Raw genomic sequence first — 22174 nt, 5'->3', positions numbered from 1 at the left:
TAGAGACCTTCATTAAAAAATGTATGAAAAGATCATTTTAACCAAAATCAAACATTGACAAAGGCTTGATGTTATAAAATCAAGTATCAGACTGTTTTGAAGTTAGCCTATGCTTAGATGTTTTATGAAACTGTGGAAGCTAATAATGAATGCGAATAGTGAAAGCCCGCTTTCACTGTGGCTCTGACTAATGATTGGCCTGAAGACAGATCACTTTCTGTTACAAAACCAGAGTCATAGTATTAGCGTTAATGTTGGCACCATTGACTTAAAGGAGATAATAAATACAGATTTAAAAACAGTTATAAGTTAAATAGTTAAAAACGTATTGTGACAATAAATAGGAATTAAAAGTTCATTGATGGTCCACTTAACATTAAATTTGTGTTGTTACAGGTTGGGACAGTGACCTCTGCTCTATTTTGCTGCTGTTACACCTGATTCCCCCCTCTGCCCAAGGTCGTAAGAGACCAGGAAAGGTCTCTGCTTCCCAAGCAGAGAAGCATCTTGTGGTCTTCAAGAAGGTTTGTAGTTGTTCCTAATTTTATTTAACAGTCTATTCAATTATGTTTGACTGAGGGAGCTTTGGTTTTGCACGTCCTGATCACACACCTACAGGTGGAAGCTGACTTGTGTATTTTTTGTGTAATATTACAAGCATGTAATTGTAATAGACTTGCCATGTGTTTGTTTTCTCAGACGGGAACCAACCTCCAAGAACATCTTGATTCCATCACAGTAAGCACACAACCCTACCTCCTGGCTGTAGGACAAAGGAAGAAAGCAGTCCACCAGTTCTTCATAGTGCTTGACAAAGATGCTATCCCATGCAGGTCGGCCTCCTCACTCACTGCCTTTGACGAACTGTTTAAGGCGCACTATGTTTTCGCCACCTCATACAACCCTATGCTGTACAACATGTTCACGTTCATCCAAACCACTGTGTACAACATAGATGTTGGCAAAGTGAAGGAAAGTCCCCGTGTTGCAGAAGTTCGGGCTAGGTTGCTGCATTAGTACTTGAGGGAATCTGTTTGACATGAAGTGTTTTGTTTGTCAGACTGAGTTAACTTGTGCAAATACACTTGTTAGGCATTTACGAGTAGTTCATGGTTACCTGGATGGAAAAAATCTTCGTCTTAAATGTGCTGAGACTGGATGTGGCCGTGTGCTTGGAACTTTTTCTGGGTTCAGGAAACATTTAAATACCAAACACACTGGCAGTACTGACACCTTGTATGTTGTTCCATATTGCCATTTTATGCAGACCTAAGGTCAGGGTTCTTAACTGGTGGCAGTGTTAGGTAAATGGTGTATGTGAACAAGTTGTTGTATTGGAGTGCCTGGCACGGCAGGCACATCCATTCCACAACTGTTCACATTTTTTTTAAGCACATCATGTTAAAATGCCTTTGTACAACTAAATGTTCAACATACAAATGTTAAATGCTTGAAAATGTCCTTTTGTATAGTTTAAAAAGATGTTAAATGCATTTTTATGGTAACTTGTGAACATGTTGTATTGGGGTGCCTGGCACGGCAGGCATACCCATTGTATTGAACTATTCACTTTTGTTTTTTACAAATAAAAGTGGTTAAGTGCATTTTTGTAGTAATTTGTTTTTATTCAATTGTACATTTTCAAAGTATTGTGGATAGAAGCAATTTGACACTACAAATGTGTAAAAATTACACTACATATTTATCTGTGCAGTGTTAATGACTGCTAGGATTTTACTCTATCTGAGTTGGGTTTTCACAGCAACAGTGTAAATCACTAACTCAGCAGTGTGTAATATTAACACTTATTAGAGTTAAATTAGCTTCTAGTGTTAACCTTCAGTAACTCAATGTGGTGTTAAAAAGTGTTTAGAATCAGAGTTAATTTGCCACCACAGTAGAGTAACTTATCAACACTGCTAAGAGTCATAAATTTACACTTTTGGAGTTATTTAAGCTGTAGTGTTAAATTTGATTAACACTGGACAGTGTTAGCCAGTGTTAATTTTTTACTCAATATTGAGTTGATTTTACTCTGAAATTTTAACACTGTGGAAAGAGTTAATTTAACACCAATTCCGATAAGGACCAAATACACTCGGAGATAGTGTTAAATTTAACTCTTTAAGTGTTGATTTAACACTGCAAAATTTACTGTGTACTAATAAAACCTTGTTCTGAAATTTAAAAAATGAAAGATTTAGACACATCATATCAACCCGTTTTATCAACCCGTTTATTCAGTAACTTCATATTTTAATAATATTTGATGCATTAAGTTGACTTTCATTATCTTCTAGAAAAAAAGAGGAAACAAATCATGAATACCTGAATTAACTAAACAGTAGTCATTAATTGCAGGGCCAAGGATAGAAGCCACCAAAACACCACATTTGTTTTTCACATTATGTGTATGCATGAATAGTTTCTGAACTGCACTAGAATCTCCAAGGTTAGATATACTGCATTCCAGGTGGTGAGAGATTATGTTCAACTGCTCAAGCATTATCACCTGTCAATTCTTGTACTGATATGGCCCTAGGTAAAACAAATGCGAAGACGTCTGTATTTTTACTGTTTTTGTTGTTGTTGTTGTGTTTCTATTTCAGAGAGGAGGCAATGATGTCTACTTACTTTGAGACAGTAGAGGACCTACTGGCATCTTTTGGACCTGTCCGTGACTGCTCCAAAGATAATGGTGGCTGCAAGAAGAATTTCAAGTGTGTGTCTGACCGACAGTTAGACTCATCTGGTTGCATGGTAAGTGTAAACAGATGCCATGTGCTGATTTTATATCTAGATGACATTGTTATGAACAAGTTACTATAGATGTAGATGTACAGTATTACACAGTTGATCCAAGTCTAAATAAAAGTACAAAGTACACCTTGCCAGCAATAGACTGAATGATAAAAGGCCCAGCAGTTAGACTCATCATCCAGGCCTGCTGTCAGCCAATTTCATTGCGACAGCAGACTAGTACCACACTAGTGATGCTGGATTCAAGGCTTTAGTCTGGCTAGCACACAATACATAATCTGTGCATGAAAGAATTTAAGCTTGTCACACTATTTTTACCCGTTCAACCCATTGGTTCAGGCACATTGGGAAATACTGGAATCAGATTAAGGAGACCAATGAGTGACACATAATCAGCTCTATAACTGAATGTACAGAGTATAAATGTTACTTTAAATATTAAATATGATGTCTGTTTTTGACAGACAGTAGCTGGAAGGCTCAGCCCCAGCAGGGAAACTAGATGCTATGAAAACAAACTTGGGCAGACAGTATCTGTCATCTAACTGGACTGAGGAGATATTTGCAGATGCGTTTACATGCTGTTTACTGCGCTGCAGCTGAGTAGCTAATTAGCTATCAAGCTTGCAAACTGCTGTTAGCAGTGGACTTTTCCCTGGTGAGTGTTTGTTTAGTGGCTTGTTCAACAAAGTTGCAGGACTAGGCATGTTCATTTGTGTAAGTAAGGTAAAAAGGAGATTTCAGCAGCAAAGCTAAAGTGGGTTGTCTTTCAAAGTCTGTGGCTTTTTTTACATGTAGCAGGTTGTTGTCTGGCCCGATCGAAAAATGACAAATGAAAAATGGTTTAAAATGAAGCAATTTGATTGGCTGTATGAACAAGTTCTCTATCTATTAACTGTTTTTGACAGATTACCTTTTTGGTATCTGGTTGTTTTTCTCAAAGGAAAATGTAGGACATGCAATTTACAGAGCATGTAAGCTACTGGACAGAGAAAAATTGCAATGGCCTTTTAAATCAAGTATTGAATTGATGCAGTATTTCTTCTATAATGTGTCTAAATAATAACCTCTTTTTAATGTTTTTTGTTTGTTTGTTTTCTCCCCAAATTAATGCCACTCATTAAATTGGCATGCCATCTGGTATTTTCAAATTTGGCTTTTGTGATATTGTCAAGCAATCCATAGTATTTTATGCACTGTTTACAGCAATAATTAGAATGCTCTGGTGTTATGCTCTAGTTGTATGTATGAGCACTGTGGGGACTATGGTTAGAGACAGTTATGATTCATGCTGCTTTAGTAAAGTATGTCCCTTTATTATACATAACTTTAACCTTCCATTATACTTTCTGCTTCTTACCAATTTGTAATTTAGGGAAAACACAGAAATTGCCTTTTGAAAAAGATTAATGACATAAGGTGTATCACTGTAATGAATATGGTGGGGGAATGCAGTGCTGCAACTCTCAATATAAAATGGATCAATAGGAACTGGTCCACAGCAACAGCAGGGGTAGTGCTACATATTTTACCTATTTGGATACTTATGTTTAGAACATGAATACTCCAAATGTTGTATTGAAATATGTACAGTGAAATGTACATTTATTCATAAACAATATAAGTGTAGTTGCCATCATGCATCCCTATTTTATGCAAAAACCCTTGTTTTATTTTAGATGCAATGTTGTAAATTTCAATACAAAAGGTACAGTACAAGAGGTTTTCTACTGGCATATTTACAAGTACAGGGTGACTGGAAACTTCCGATGCCAGGGATTTGACAACATGGGGCGGGCCTGGGTTGTAAAGCAATTAAATTGATGAGCCATCTCAAATGCTGGAGGATGGTTTGGTGAGTAATTATGAGCTTGGACGAGGCTATAAATCTTTGTTTGTTTCGACTGAAGACGAACACTAATGCGCACAATTTCCTTTTTTTTTCTTTTCCTTTTTACTTTATCATATTTTAAAGGGAAACTGTTATATTCATTTCCAGCTTTGTATTTTTTTTAATCTAGAGTGGCTTTGCATGATTCACAATTTTAAAAAGCTCCTTATTTATCTTACTGGCTGTTTATGGAGCCCCTCAGTTCAGCCTCTGTCTCTAAAAGGCTGTTGTACCTTCTGTCTCTTTTAGAGCCAGACTGATTTATCGGTCGGCAGATATTATCAGCCGATATGGGCCTTTCACAGATATATCGATATTGGCATACAGTACATGTTCTCCAATATGCACTGATATGTATGTTCCTTCACCATCAGAAAGCACTCAGAAACTGGGGGAAACTCTGAAAGGAAGAGGTCTGGCAGACCCAAAGCCACAACAGAGTCAGAAGACAAGTTTCTGAGAGTCCACAGCTTGTCTGATAGGCGGCTCACACGACAACAGCTTCAAGCACAGCTTAATAGTGGTCGTAGTAAGCAAGTCTCAGTTTCAACTATGAAGGGAAGACTTTGAGTTGCAGGTTTGACATGTCGAGTTGCAGCTAGAAAGCCATTGCTAAAACGTCAGAATAATAAGAAGAGGCTTGCCTGGGCCATGAAACAGCGCCAATTGACTACTGAAGACTGGAAGAAGGTGTTATGAACTGCATGCTGAATCAAAATTTAAAATATTCTGTTCATCACGCAGGAGTTTTGTATGCCGTCAAGTAGGTGAAAGGATGGTTGGGGTGATTTAGAAATGGTGTCCAGCAGAGCGTGCTTTAACTTTATTGTTTACTATACTCTCAGCACTGTATGCAGCTATGAGGCAGAGTAGCATCAACCATGACCCCATCATTTAACTAATATAACATTAAGTCTGTCCCTGACAACATGTCACTCATGCTTTTCACATGTGTTTGCTATTCTAGCCAGCTATAGTGTTTCAGGGGAGTGTGTCTATTTTCCCACAGACCTATTGTGGTAGTATTGTGGATTGAGTCTGTTGAATGTTGATTTCACACTATGTTGTGACGTAGCTAATTAGACGCAATGCTGGAAAATAAATAATCAACTTCCCCATCTTTTAGTCTCCGTGACAACGAGCTTATCATATCCGTTAGCCACATTAGCAAACTAACTAACCACATAGCTGCTTTCATACCTTGTCAGCTAAGTGAAAGCTACTGTATGAACATGTATTCATAACAAACGGTTTTGTTCAGGACTCGCAGTATAGTATGTACTCCAACTGAACAATTCCAGTCATTTACAGAAATTAAAATTCAATCGTCTACATTTCATATTTGTTCGGATCAGTTAGAAGTATTGCAGGGAGGAATAGTACACGCAGAAACAGCTACAGTGATGAAGAGTTGCAGATTACTAGGACACCTCCAACACGTAAACAATTTATTTTACTTTGCTCTGCTGTGTAATAGAAAAACACTCACAGTGTGCCAGCTCAGCTTGAGTCATGGTTTGGCGTGACTACCCCCAAAACAATGGAAAAATGCCATATTGTTAGCAGAGTGGAGCTGTGAACGTGCATACTGTGCATGGAGCAGATGACCTTATAAGAAAAAAAAAAAAAAAACATTGGAATGTTGTACTTCTACATAGGTTTACCTCATTATTTGACACATTAGCCATGTTTAATATGGATATCTGACATTATAACATAATATATATGACTAAAAATAAGGAAAAGGTTCCCTTAAACAGAAAATAAAGACACAATTGCTTCTACTCTGACAAAATCTTCTCATGAAAATCAGCGGAACTTCCGCTACACTCTTATCACACAACCTTAAGTACGGTTGTAAATGGACTGGTAAATGGACTGTACTTACAAAGCACTTTTCTAGTCTTTTTTGACACTCAAAGTGCTTTTTTCTACTTGTCACATTCACCCATCCACACACACATTCATACACTGATGAGAGGGGCCACCACGCAGGGTGCCAACTGCCAACCTGCTCCTAAGATGGAGACTTACCATTCACATACATTTATACACCCTTGGCGCAGCCTTTGGGAGCTCCTCCAATCCACATGTGGACTGGAGGAGCCAGGAATCGAACAGCCAATCTTCCGTTTGGTGGACAACTGCTCTACCTCCTGAGCCTCAGTCACCCCATTGTCTGGCAATGATCACAAATGATCAATAACACAACTTTAATCCTGACACTGGTGCTAAAGAATAACGTATACCATTACTGACAGATCTAGAATAAACAAAATGTCATATTTCCTCCAATATACAACAGTAGTCAATTAAATGCATTTCTCCGATAACGCCAGGAGGCATGGTTGACATGGACAAATAAAGGCCGGTCCCAAAAAACAGGCCAGGGAAGAAAGGGTGGATACATTTCTGGTGCCTGTTATATAATATGTATGCCATGACAGTATTAGTAAATGCATTGCCCCGTACATGACCGTTATAGAGAGGGGAGGGGCACAGATGAGAGACAATATTTTTACGGGATTATGCAAACTATACAGCGCATATTTTAATAATGGTGACAACAGCAACACTACATGAGCATGGTAACCAATAACCAGGGTAACTTGGCTAAGCCAGCGAGCATTAAATAATGTGCATGCTACCTGCATGCTTCAGCTAAGTGATGTCAAAATGTTCAATATGGAAACTCAAGAGCTAGAATTATTATGGCTTCATACTAAAATATGAGTTAGCATACTTATAAAACAGAGGGGAAATGAAATAAAGGCCTTTCTCTAAGATATGCCTGCTACCCTCTGCCGTTGAAAAGAAAAGGGCCCCAACCAGTAAATGCGTAATGCTTTTAATATTTTCTGCAAGATACTGTTTAATCACTCTTTTTCTATACAGATCAAGTTATACTGCCCATGCCCTCTGCTACTCATCCCCCACAATTTACCTCCCACTGTGTTACCATGACGACTATTCCATATTAATAAACCTGAGTCATATTCCCCATCATCCATCTGAAGCAAATAAATTTGACATGTTTAGTAGCTTGTGGCTGTTATTATTTTTTAATGCCCCAGGTAGGTTTTTGCCTATATACGTTATACTGGTAATTGACTGTTGCCAGTTGACTGTATCTTGAAGGTAGTGTTGACACGTTCATCATATTGTTACAGATATTATAACACTTTATAATAACCCATGGTCTCTGCATTTACAGTATTTGGTTTTCTTCTGCTATGCCACCTGAGCACCCATGACATGGATAATTGATTAAAAATATGCACGAACACTCATGGATGCACCATGCCACTCTTTCCTGCATAATCAAATGTAGCTTATAATCAATGCTAGTAATGTATGCACCTCAGTACTTCTTTTCTGATTTTTGACACTTTACTCACTGCAAAGCTTTAGTAAATTATCCCAAACAAACATAACTGGCATTACTTAGCTTTCTTTATCAGTATAGTGAAGACCTCATTTAAATGTATAATACATGTATGGTATAGTCATAAATGTATTCATAAATATAGGAATATCTGATTTATTGGTATTCAATATGTGCTACCACATATTTTTTGTGCAGCCACATAAAACTGTTAAAACTAATTTAACCCATTTCATAGTGTGTTTGTATTTATTAAACTGTTTTCCATGCTTCACAGGGGAGATTTGTTGTATAAATGTAAATACAATTTCAGTCACATAAGTTTATCTATATTCTTTGTATAGGGTGAAATAGCTGATATGTGTAAAATAATTCACAGTAACATCCATAACAGTGGTACCAGCCATGGTTCATTTGCATTGTGTTTGTAGCACTTGCAACCTATACAGGGCTGGAGAGTAGAATTGAGCAGGCAGTTTATCATGCTAAACCTGTACCACTAAGCTGAATCCTTATTAGACCAAGAGGTGGAAAGTATTGGACAGCAGCTAGAGTGTGTATAAAATATGAATGTGTGCATGCTAATAAGCCTTTGGATTGTTTGTCAAACTCTATCACACATCAAACCCCTAAATATAATAGCATATCTCATTAACAGTTTCCACACTTGTGAAAGCACACACTTTTTGTCCTATAGCTATAACCACCAGCATGCAGACAGAACTATATCAAAGAAATGGCATGCTTTGTCCAGTCTAGAGAAGAATGGCCACATTCAATAAAAAAGAGAAGTAGAAAACCATGAGAGATGACTATATATTTATGTCTTCTGTCTTATTCAAACCTCTTTTTCCACTGGAGAGGCAGCTTGGAAATATTTCACTTTAACCCACACTTTTAGAGAGCATAAATGTGGGATAAAAAAATGACTCGAAAATGATTCAGAGCAGTCTCACGGCACTGTATGTGGCGGCTGATTGCTACACAGACAAAAGAATGACAGGGCACTCAAGCCTTCAAAGATTATCTCAGAGGATCACAGACATAGTGGTATTATTTTCTTCTGTGACTCGTTTGGGTTAGTGTTATTTCAGCCACCCTTGTCAGATTGGGTGCTAACACAGAGCGGCGACATGCTACACAGAGAGCTTAAAGTCCATTATCAGAGTCAGTCCTTCAAGGCTGTCTGTTGCTCTTAAGATAGTTGAAATGCATTTGCAATGAATTAAGTTCAAGTCAGAGTCATTGCTGAAGTTCTGGAGGCATTGCTTATTCCTTTTTTTTGTTTTTTGTTGTTCCCTGTGTTCCCTTTCTGTTGCAACTCAGCCAGAGAGGATGACAGGTGGTTTATTCCTGTGCTAGCTTTCCTCAAATTATAACAACAGCTGTTGTTCGAAAAGTTTAGCAATTTCAGAAAGGTAATGTATTGGTGCCAGTGCCTTCCTTTTTCATCACTTGGCTCATCAAACACCAGTTGGTTATATTACACAATGCAGTAGAAATATGCTTTGTAAAACTGTATATTGTTATGCTGTTTACAATACAGCCTGCACTGCTATTTCCATGATCACAGGCTTTTTTTCCTATTGTATGGATGGATAGAAATCTTTTGGGGTTTAGATTTTGTTTATAGCTGTCCCATCTTTTAAATCTATCTTTTGTCACACATGGATTTGAAACTTTCACTGAAGTCAGTCACCATGGTAATTATACTGCAATCATCTGTCAGCCATGAAGTCTTGAATCTAATTGTCAAGTTTAAACGTATGTAACCTTTCATATGGACGAATGAAGACAAGAAATTAGGTACATTTTCACAGTGCACTGTCTGCCATGTTGAATGTAAATTGTAAATGCAAATGTCAGTTTTTAATAATGTTGTAAAACCCTATTAGCAGAGAGGTGTAGGGAACTTTATTGGGCAGATGTGGGTACAGTGTGGACAGCAACAATCTAGCCTTTACCCAGCGGTGTGGAATGAATGGTCAAATTCTGATGGATAACTGATGCACTCAGTGAACTCTCCTGGGGCTGCTTGATGAAGTTCAAATGTCTGTAAACATGACTGCTCCTGGTAGCTTGCCATTTTTACCTTTACCTTTTACTTTTTGACAAGCGCAGCATATTCTGGTTTGTGTGCTCTTAGAAAATGGCAGGATGTTTTTCTTTTTCTTTATGGCACGTTGTTGTATCCAGCTATAGTATCTGTCTTCCTAAAGGAAGCACTCACAGGCTGAGCAGATGGTACGATATTAGTGGTGTATCTTTCATCAGTTGATGTCCCTTTTGGGACATCTCTGATAGAGTTGGGTTGGCATAGATGTTTTTTTAACTTCAAGCATCATCCAAAACTTTAATTTTGCTCTGTCAAACTCCAGTAGTTTCTAACAGTTTAGAAAAGGCAAATTGTGTTGTCTCCAATCTCATTTGAAGGCTCTTGTACTCTGTTCCAATATGCAAGAGTTTATTACAATGTGTGGCACACTCCAAAAGTCAGGAATTAAATGATGAGTTGTCCGTGTGGAGCCAAATTTCCACTTGGTTGCCTCTGGTTTGCATAAAGCGTCAGCAGGGAGTAAAATGGCAACTCCGCCCAAACAAAAAGTTTTTAGCAAACCCTCCTTTCCTAATCCCTCTGCCCACCCTTTTCTGGTGTCCCCATAGTCCTATGTTCCTGACAACTGAGCATCATGACTCCCTCTGCTCCACTGCACAGCTCAGTTTACCTCATTACCATTGAACTTAAACGCATTATGGTTTAAAGAAAATGTCTTGTAACAATTCTTTCATCCTTTCACTCTGACACTGTTGGTTAAATGGCAGATCAAGTGTGTCATTTAGTGTTCCACAGAGATCCAAGTAACACTGTTGCACCCACAGTTGGGAATTAAGATTTTGGTTCAATTCAGACATGCGTTAAGAAGGAAATGTTCACAAATATTTCATGCATAACATTCAAACTAAAACATAGTATTGTATATAAAATATAATCTAATTCTATGCACTGATTAACGCTTTTGATTTGAAGAAAATACTGTAGGAGAAACATCAGTGAATAACTTATGTGTGTTGCTTTAGTTTATATCATAATTGCATCATAATTTGCCACTCTCTCACCCATAGTGCGTCCAATATTTTAAATATTATTTGACGAGATCTGTTTGTGAATTTGAATTAGTTTCAATCATTTCAGCCTGGCTCAATTTCAAACTTAAGCAAACATTAAATGGACTGAGAAAGAGTATTAAATCATGCAGGCTTTATTTCCAACTAGCAGGTGAGATTGAAGATTGGTATTTCAATTTCCTCTCCCTACCCATAATTTCATAACATTTGTGTACTAGATTGGATATAAAATGTAGTCAATATCTGCTATTCTTTGTGGCAAGATTAAGATGTCAAGATGATTTTTTTTTGCATATTGCTGTAACATCTGGAAAGGGCTACATTTGTATACCAGACTCTCATCAACTCTGTTTATATTTGTTTATTTAGTTTTTTTTAGATATTTAAGACAATTTATGAATTTTATGAGTTAAGGGACAATTCAAATAATCCAACAACACTTTTAAGAATATGTCAACATATCAATGTTAACTAAACTAAAACTAAATGTTTATCCAGGTACAGTGATTTTATTTTATATATCTATTTGCTTTCCTGACAAAAAGCACAAAAAAAAAATCCCCAACATAACTCATCTTTAACAGACGACATCGACATTGTCTTCATCATTAAAGGAAGCAGACAGCAGCAGCTCTTAAACGCCTTTGGCAATAAAGCTGAGCTACATAGTCTGGTGGAGTCGCAGGACAAAACAATCCTTCACTCTTCCCAATCATCTATTGTGTTGGATGAAAAATATACACAGTCTGATCTTTAAATACAGCCTACAAAGCAGAGAATGGTGTCAATCTGATTATCTGAGTCCATACATGCAGATTTTCACTGGTATATGAAGATGAATGCTCAAGATTAAATCATCCTGTTAGAGTGATGCCTGTGTGAAGTAGAGCAAGGTATTGTGTTTTATGTATATTCATCCAAACATGGTGTATGTTTGCATACGTATATAAGCCATTCGCACAAAAATTAAGAGGATAAAAAAAAAATCTCAAAGTCTATTTTTGCCTTTGGGCAGCACCATCCAGATAGCTAAAACGTGTGTGTTTTCACACTGAAAATTAAATATGAAGTATGAGTTCACATGTATATGGGTAATGAACAGCTGGGTTGAGACTTCCTGTCCCTCACTAGGGACTGAATTGCACCCTTGCAAGTTTTTTTTTGCTCGTGCAGCAGTAAAACTGTTGTGCTTAATATAACCCATTTGAGTAGCAGTGGAGCTAAAGGGCACGCATCTCTGCCACCTCTAAACCAGATTAGGCTGTCAAATATGCTTTTACAGTATTTGATTTTTTTCCCCTCAGCCTGTCAAAGTGATTTAGAGCTGCCCTTTTTTCAAAGACTTTTTGAAATGTGTGTTGTTTTGTGAATCCTCAGCACACATCTTTTTTATATTGTCTCCTTATTATCCATATGTTGTATTTGCTGAAAAGATTTGTCTCTAGTCTTTACTGTTTACAGCATTTCCCTAGCTGTTCTATGTTGTTAACTCCAGATGTTGCAGTGACAAAATTATGTAAATTCTTGATCATTTACACTTTCTTCTCGTCTTTCTCTGAAATGTACGATGGCCACTAAGTACAATCATCTAGCATCTTAATTTTGACAAGATCATTAAGAGACAGAGTTCTCAATAGATTATGCTCAGTTCCTGATTAAAGCTGAGGGGGCTAATGGGTAATTAGGAAAATGAATAGCATTCATTCAGAATGTGCAAACTTTAATTTGTAGGCGTGATCAATGTGTAGTATAATATGGAGGGAGATGCAGTATATGTGTAATTATATTTCAAGCATAGTCTTTCTTATCCTTATTCATTTTTTTTCTTTGATTCCTTCAAACATGCTTATGTTGTTCTTTTAATCCCAATACTCAGGAGTGAAATATCATCACTCTGGTTCTTAATGGCGTTGTAAAATTCTCATTTGAAATTTCCCCCCAGAGAATATCTATATACATCCTTGATGTTTTATGTTGCATTCATGGATATATTGGTGTAAAAAGAGAGAAAAGATTAAATGTAAATGTCCAATCCATCAAACTGAATCTTATAATTGAAGTTATTTATCACTTTTCATTGAACTTGTAAAAATGTAAGCACCAAAAGCCCATGTCTGTCTAAAGTGTCCCTTTTTAAACTAGGTTTCAGAGTTTAATATATTCAGCATTAAGTTTAAATAGTTGCTAGATTTTATTTATTTTTTAGTGATGCATTTTCAATTATTGATCAACTGCCAAGCTGTAATAGTACCATCATCTCAGTCAGTAAAATTCTATCTGTGGTTCGTGAACAAGTGTAGCATATATCTGGGCCTGTTCTCATTGTGCTGCCATAGCAGAATCACTAAAGAAGAACTGACTGAAATTCATTTATCTGAAATGCAAATCCTCCCCCTCCCTGGCCCTCGTGTCTTTGGAGAGTTGTCCGAGCAGAAAGAGCAAGTAGCTAGTGGGCTGCGCTAATGGTTAACCTTAAGTTCTTTCATTCAGCCGCAGTGCACTGCATGACAATCGTGAATTACAGATGGTTATTCCCACGACTCCGCCTCAGTGTGATGAATGGCTCCAATCTTGCTCTGGTGAGGAACTTAGCTTTACATTCATGAGATACAGTAAATGGATCTGAGACTGGAGAGCTTTTCAATTCAAAGTTTCACATATGGGTCCAGAATACACATGTGAACAATACATAATGTTTAACAGACATTTATCCTGTTTCTATGTTTGACAGATGTTTTCCTATGAGATGAAACATGCCATTTCTCAATCTGTTTTGTAAAATTTGCACATTTCCACAGTGTGAAAAGAGTGTTCATTCAATCTTGTGATCTTAATTTAAATATCCTAAAGACTTCAGGTAACATTTAACAGTCTCATGACCTGTCACCTCTCCCTTGACTAACTTGACTATAAGGGATTTAATATACATTTATTTCCATAATCGGTATGGCAGTTGTTAGTGTGTAAAATAGAGGGGGAAGTAGATGGAGAAATCCTTGAGGTAAGGATTTAATGCAGAGATATCTATAAATTAAAGCCTGAGATGAGTATTAGGGTCTGCCAAATGTCAAAACGCATAATTTAGCAATCTTAAGGTGGTGTCCTCAGCTTATCTACTTATTCTGTCTCTACTTTTTTTTTCCTTGTCTGCATTATAATCATGTACTTGATAATTTTCACAAAAGCTTTGATAACTGGAGAATGCCTGCTGCTTTGAGGCCATTCAACTCTTTTGAGGTTTCACATTTAACAGTGGTGTGCCTTTTAAGCAGTTTTATATTTGATTGCTAATGAAATCTCCCAAAAAGAAAGAAAAGATTAGGGGTGGGGGAAGGGGTGGTGGTTGGTGGGGCATAAGAAAGCTACTCTACGCAGGTTTTAAGAACCCAGCAACAGATTGTATCGGGTCCAGAGCTCATCCTATAATTTATCATGCAGAAAGGTTTGTCACAGTATTTACAGTAAAACATTACTAAATAGTGATTTCTTCCTCTAAGCCCCTGTAACTTTAATAGTGTTAAATGAAGCAGAAAACTGTTTATTAGAACTAAAAAGAATAATGTTTCTTGTCCTGGATGAGATATGGTAATACAGTTATGTTCCATGCTTTTCTAAACATCTATTACATTGCTAATTATAAGCGTAGCTCAATCGTGTTTTGTCAGTTTGGCCTCTTTTATTTCTGACTTGATTATCTTCTTAATTTCTCTGCACTCCATTACATAACCTTTTATTAAAACCTACTTAATGAGGCCTTTAATTGCTTTTGTGACCTAAGGTTTATTACAAAGGGAAATCTGAACTTCATTTCTACAGATCACAGGGATCTTGCAGACTAAAATATATTAAAATACAACATTAATTACTTTGTTTCTATCATTAGAAGAGTATCTCTGTCAATTTATGTACCGTCAACAGGAATGGACAGTCATCACTGAAGAGCAAGAAAAACATTTCTTCTCAAGAATTGTTATGTTTGTACCTTTTGGCACATCCTGCAGTAAAAGGAAAACAGCATAATTTATTTTTATACTGTATATTACAGAGGTACACCAACGCCTACAGACAACATTTTACTGTGCCGCACACACCCACAAACAATCCTGTACAGGCACACAGGACTTAAGGAATCACAGATGAGTCAGGGTGACCATGGGTGAAACTGGTGGACAGTGCTCTGCAAACTGTGAAATATTCTCTGTATCTCTGTAGCAATTTTCTTTTTATCCAACAGTGGCATGGCTGAAATTACAGAAACACTGACAGTTCTGAGAAAAGGGATGTGTTAGTTAAGACAAACATATTTTCAGCATGTAGCTGAAAACTGAGAGTGTAAATTGATTGTTGGATTCTAGTCTCAGCAGGCACAACGTGTCAAATATTCAAACATGAGCTTTTTTCCCCCATAGTACAAACTATTCATAGTATCAATTATATGCATCCATCTCTATGTGCCCTATAAGCTAATGGTAAGTAAGTGCTGTTTTCCAATATATACCTCAGTATGATACAATATATAACATGACAGTCACAACATTGACATATTACTATCCTGTGTAACTCAGATGTTTTTGCTCGGGGAGAAATTGATTTAAAAAGCACACATTTCTAGATGTATTCCTTCTATGTATACATGTTTACTTTCCCTTTTTTCTTTTATTCATCTCACTATGAAATGAAATACTGCACCATCAACATATGTACACATCTATTAGGTGCACTTCTTTCACACACAGGCCCCTAATTTGATTTCAGTAAACTGGCATAATCTGCAAATAACACCACAGAGCAGTGTTGTGACTCAGAGGGTAACAGAATTACCATTACTGCTGTGTGTTGGGTGTAGCAATCAGTTTTCTTATGAATATTTTGCCGACTGCCGTCTGTGAGTTTGACTTTGCATTACTGTATATGATAGCTAACAGGCAAGCTGAGACTTCCGTTTATTTGTAGAGGTTCTGGACAGGGCACTAACTGAGCTGGAAAAATAAAATGCAATTAAAGCCACATGGATATCCTTTAAAATTCATACATTTTGTCAAAGTTGTATCTGTGTTTCCTGACAGTAACAGAAAAATATGTCACTCACAAATCCTCCCAAATGCATCAGAATTGGTGAAACTTGAGGTCTGATATGGGTCTTGGGCTTAGGTGTGGCAAGTCGGCTCAATAGCTCTCTAACAATTTTCAAAGTCAAAGCTTTCACTTTTAAGTTTGACTTCATCCTCAGACTTTAAAAACGTCTCTTGGAGTCTTTTTCTACGCCCAAGAAGAAGTCGACCAGTTTGAATTTACTGTGAATTTTGGTGCAGTTTTTGCCATTGTATTTTAATGAATTCATTCAATGAACAACAACAAAGTAGCACTCACTGTATGTTTTACCAAGTATGCAATATTTGGTAGCGACATATAACATCTCCTGACTTACAATAAAGACTTGAGGTTCCACGCCCTATATTCAACAGGAAATTAGCCATTTTGAATTTACTTTTTTAAAATATTTTTATTTACATTTTTCACAAAATGCAGAACACACAGAACTGCTCAGACACGACAAAAAAGAAAATGAAAAACAGCAGAATGTGGGCATGTAGATACAGTAAATATAAAAAAATAGATAAATAACAGTGGGCATAGTTACCATCCTGCATCCTCCCTTTCAGTCTCCCGCAGCAGAACAAGGCAGTATCCAGATGACAACCAATACAGAGCATACAAACATAGCAAGGCTACAAGGTGCTTGTTAGATAGTGAGCACATTATAACAAAGTCACAAAGACAGGCTAAGCTGATCTGGGGAAGCAAAGAAGATGACAGTGTGGGCCCAATATGCTGCAAGTAAGGGTCCCAGACCTTATAGAAAACATCTATTATGGAGTGAAGCATGCATGTGATGTGTTCACTAGGAATGCAGTCCATAATCATGTTGTGCCATGATTTTTTGTTGGGGCAGCATTCTTGATCCAGAAGAGCAGAATGTTTTTTTCTAGCAGCAAAAGTCAGTATATTGAAAAGTCTCCTGTGATTACTGTCAGTGATCTGACCATCCGGGAGACCAAGTGTAAGGCACATAGGGTCCATCCGTATTGAGACACCAAAGATAGCAGACAGTTCATTCACAGTACCATACCAATACCTTTGTAAGTTCATACATGACCAGAGGCAGTGAACATAATTACCAGTCTCAGAATTACATTTCCAGCAAAGCGGGGAAATATTAGCATCCATTTTGTTCTTGACAACAGGTGTTGTCAGCAAGCCTCATGGTATATACTTCCTTTAATTTGCATGATATTTAACTTGTGTGATTCACATTTGATATGCAGCAACATAATGTTCATTTAGTGTGTGTTTTCTTACATCACATAGTGGACAAAGGAAGTAATATTTATCACGCAATGTCCAATATTCATGAAAATGTAAATTCTGGTAAATGTATTTCTGTCATAGTTCATCAAATGTAGTATAAGTCACCTCCAGTGCCAAATACTACATGAAGGAAAACAAATATTTTACCATTCACACAGTGTCCAGTAATCCTGAAAATTCAGAGTTGTGTCAACTGACCTCCAGTAGCAATATTATGCCACTACCTATGTTGCTCCTGAGAGCCAGTTAGGGCTCATTCATCACTGTTGTACAGCAAAATAAATGAAAGCTACTGGAACAGAAAAATATCTGAAGATCTATCATTTTAGCTTGGAATGGGACAAGGATATTTTCTTTGTAATGAGAAATTCAAAATATGTGTGCTTGATATGCCATGCTTACATCATGCTAGCAAAGAAGAGTAACCTAGAACGGCATTTTAAAACACTATATGGGGTCCCAGCTAAGAGTGAGGTCCAAAAAAGTAATACTCTTTCAATTAGCAGCACAACAGTTTATTTTCATGGAGCCCAACACCAATGGAGAAGCAGCCACTATAACCTCATATTGAGTGAGTCACCATTATGTGAAACCTAAAAAGCCATTCTAAGACAGAGAGCTGGTGAAAGAGGCATTTTTTGAGACTGTGGACTCACTGCTCAAAGCTTTTGAAAATAAAACAGAAATCATGACAGCTGTCAAGTTTATTCAGTATAAACACTGTAACAGGATGACATTGCAGGGAACCTCAAGGATCAACTGCAAAATGACAAATTGACCATTATAAATTTCTCCCTCCAATTTGACAAATCCACAGACATCACAGTTGTGTATTTATATTACAATGGCGTGCGATGACATAGGTGCAAAAGAGATACACACATACATACATTTTGCCACTCTAAGGATATACAGGAGGATATTTTCCAACCCTCATGGAGTTAGTGGACAAAATCCACCTGCCTATTTTTAAACTAGCCTCCATTATCAATGATGGGGCCCTGACGTCGATGAGTTGCAGTTTTGTTGCCTTGTGTAAATAACACAGTTCTTTCCCAGACTTTGTTCATCATCATAGCATTACCCACAAACAACCTTTCTGTGAACATTTTTTGAACATAAAAAATGTGATGGATGTTGCCATGAAAATTGTGAATTCCATCTGTGTATGAAGCCTTTTCGACTATTCTGTGCTCAGGTAGGAGAGACTGAAGTGGAACACACTGAGTTGCTGTTGCATATGACGTGCAAAGGCAGAGCAGAGGTAACATTCTGGTGAGATTTTGTGAGTTAGAGCCTGAAGAATTTCTCAGGTAGTGTAAAGAGGCAGTGTCTGCCCAGCTTTATGACGAGCAGTGGCTCATATACTTGACATAGTTGCAGGACTAAAACAAAGCTATAATTGACATGATCTGCAATGTTAACACTTTTAAGTGCAAACTAGAACTACTTACGTGTAGGTTGAGCATCAGAGCAAAGCTGTAGCTCAAAACGACAGTGCCTGTTACATCGAACAAGTTCAGAGCATTGCATCAATTTGAAAGATGTTTCACAGACTTTGCATCACTCTGGTCAAACATACATGTGTTTCCCATTTGCCACAGATATTGATGTGGATGACATTGCCTCCAAAGTGGGAACACTTTTCCTCCTGGACACTACTGCAGTGAAGAAGGAAATACCAGCCTTCAGAATGATTTTCCGATGAAACCTAGGGCATCCACTGACATGAAGAGTGATTTTTGGCACTTTTTCCCACAGGAGCAGTAGCCTAACATAAACAAATTTGCATTTTGCCTGTCTGTCCTATTTGGATCAACCTACCTGGGTGAATCTGCCTTCTTCACCATGAAAACCATAGGCCAAGTTCGGCTATGTGCCTCCCTGAGACTTGCCACCAGCTGTTACACCCCTGACTATGACAAACTAGCATGCTCCTCCTAATGCCAAAGATCCCATGTGGGGGGACGTGCTGAAAGCAACTAAGAAGTTGCTTTTAGTGTTTATGTTTTAACTAGTGCAGTGCACATTCAAAATGTCTGTTTGGAATGGGCCATATAGTGCTCTCACATAGGGATTGTTCCTATTTATATCTGTGCTTACAGTTCCCGTTTGAGTGGATATGTTTGCTGCAAAGATTTGTGCTTTGTCTGTAGTGGCACTTCACAATTGCCATGGTCTAAGAGCATATGAGACAAACTGGCTTGGAACTCTCTTTGGAAAGTATTTTCTTCGTTTTATGCACCTACAGTCATTGTGTATTGGGCTCTGAGCACTTCCTTTAGTAGACAGATGGAGTCCAACTTTGTTACAGAATGCATTTCCTGTTGCTTCATTCATGCTTAATTAGTATTTCTAACACTTGAGGAAATATAAATGATTAAATGGCCACTTCATAAATTAAATGCTGTACTCTAATTTAACCAGTCTAAAATCAGGATAATGGAGCAAGTTTTCCCCTTTAGATTTCTATCCAGGATGTGTATGCCCAGGTAAATTAGGAGGTTGCGGACAATACTGTTTCTAATTGGTAAAGTGAAGGTTGCAATTTAATTCCAATGACAATAAATTCTACCCTGACTTAAGACAAAACAATATGTTCTATGTAATAAAAGCTCATGGTATCAATAACTTGTAGCTGGTTCATTGACAGCCTTTCTTTAAAATCTGTATTGTATATCACTGCTGTCTTTGCCAAAACTGATAAGGGCTGCCATTAAATTTCTGGGTATGAAATTGAGATATCTGTGCTCCTCAAAATCATCATCCTCATTTCACACTTTTTTTCTCTTTTTTTTTTCTTTTTTAAAAATGTATTTATTAGTTTTATTTGTTTGTGTGAACTAAAAGTGCCATTTAACTCATATAGTGAGATGAGCAGTATTATTTATGAAGTGTTTCCGTCTGTATTATTTCAAATAAGATAATTGGCAGTTTCAATTCTTTATTCTATGAATATTTATCTCCTTTCTTAAATACCACTGCCAACTACTCCTCTATCATTTTTCCAATCTAACTATCTTTACCTCCTTAGTGCCGTCTGATCCTGATTAAAATGCACATGCTGACCTCTATGCCTCACTCTTCTTCTCTCTCCCTAATCTCTGCCTTCCTCCTCACCCTCTATCTATGTTTTCCTCCCCCACCACCTCTTCTTCTTTTTCTGTCTCTCTTTTCTCACAGTGTCCAGAGGGGCTGAGGCCAATGAAGGATGGCTCAGGTTGCTATGACTACTCTAGGGGCATTGACTGCACGGATGGCTTCAATGGAGGCTGTGAACAGCTGTGTCTTCAGCAGCTTGTGCCCCTTGAAGATGACCCGAGCTCCAGCAATGTGCTCATGTTTTGCGGGTGAGAATAACTAAGAGTAAAGAACTGAAAGGTGTCTGAAGGCTGGAAGTAGTTCCCTTGTGAAATCGGCTTCATGAGTTATATTTCAATCGATCAATTACTTTTAGACAAACAACCACATGAAGGAAATTAGATATTTAAATAAGAAATAACCAGTGGTTGCATGATCACCAACTCACATCTACACATTGAATAGGTGCATACCCTATTTGCCTGCAGAGAAGATTGATTTCTTTCAATGCAGGTATTCTCAAGGTGCATCAAGGATTATATGATACTGAAGGTAGTCCCTGCACATTACTCAGTGATACATGCTCTCTATGAATGCCCTCTTCCTTACCCAACATGTCTCACTGTATGTAGGAGGTTAGGGAACCTTCTTGAGCAATGTCCCTAGAATAATAACCCTAATCTCTGCAGAGTTTCCATCAGAAAATGTGTGTGGAAAGAATTTTGCAAAATATGTATACCACCACAACCCTTCATGGCCTATACATCAGTGGGAATGGATCAATGAGTTCAGGCTGCTGATGACATGTTTGTCAATGGTATTTCACAATAGAAATTATAGATGAGCAGACCAAAAAACGTTTACTTGCCAGTTGTACTGTCTTCTCATTCTTAATACTACTGCAATGTAATTTCCATTTTCTTAGAACATCTGTTATCTTTGAGGGGGTTTCTGCAGACTGTAGCTGACTGATTCTGTCTTTGTACTTAAGAAAATTCCAAGAGGTTAATGTAGAGATGTTGGTTACCAGATGGTGATCCAATAACACTGATCATATCACATTGAAAGTTACTTAATTTATATGCAATGGTGGGCACAGTAGTGCAATGACTGACACAAAGAAACTATGAATACTTGTGTACATGCAGCCTTGATGACAGTGTCTGGGTTTGTGGCAAGTGGGAATGTACCTAGGGAGCAGGCTGACAGGTGAAGGATATCCTAATCCTCCTTAAGCTGTGTCAGGTCCACAATATGGAATGGCATATTTCTTTTCCTATAACATTAGGTTCCCTTACACTAGTGAACAGGCCCACATCAAAATTCAGCGTCCAGCAATGTCCACTTCACGTAATGTCATCAGTACAATTGAATAGGCTCATGTTTCAATAAGGACACCTCAGGAAGATGTCTATGTCCACCAATCGTCGTTGGACAATGGTGCAAGTCAAGCCACGATTGATTCTGTCTATGACTGATCAGTCCATGTCTTTACATTCATGTCACAGGAAGACGCTACTGTATATTTTCAGAACAGGGTTGCCACTAAGGGCACACTCACA

At 37.6% G+C, this 22174-nt stretch overlaps 1 protein-coding gene across 2 annotated transcripts in view; it reads left to right on the top strand.

Annotated features, from left to right (window-relative positions):
• LOC128380393 (astrotactin-2-like) overlaps positions 1 to 22174 on the top strand; it is a 282453-nt gene that overhangs the window by 176761 nt on the left and 83518 nt on the right. For both annotated transcript variants that reach the window (XM_053340198.1, XM_053340197.1), the window contains exons 11-12: positions 2610 to 2760; positions 20715 to 20881. In XM_053340198.1, coding sequence (XP_053196173.1) covers positions 2610 to 2760; positions 20715 to 20881 — 318 coding nt within the window. The remainder of the gene's footprint in view (positions 1 to 2609; positions 2761 to 20714; positions 20882 to 22174) is intronic.

This window comes from Scomber japonicus, chromosome 19 (assembly GCF_027409825.1).
Source record: "Scomber japonicus isolate fScoJap1 chromosome 19, fScoJap1.pri, whole genome shotgun sequence".
Classification (NCBI taxonomy): Eukaryota; Metazoa; Chordata; class Actinopteri; order Scombriformes; family Scombridae; genus Scomber; species Scomber japonicus.
Note: the sequence above shows the minus strand (reverse complement) of the source record. Positions and strands in the feature narration are given on the sequence as shown.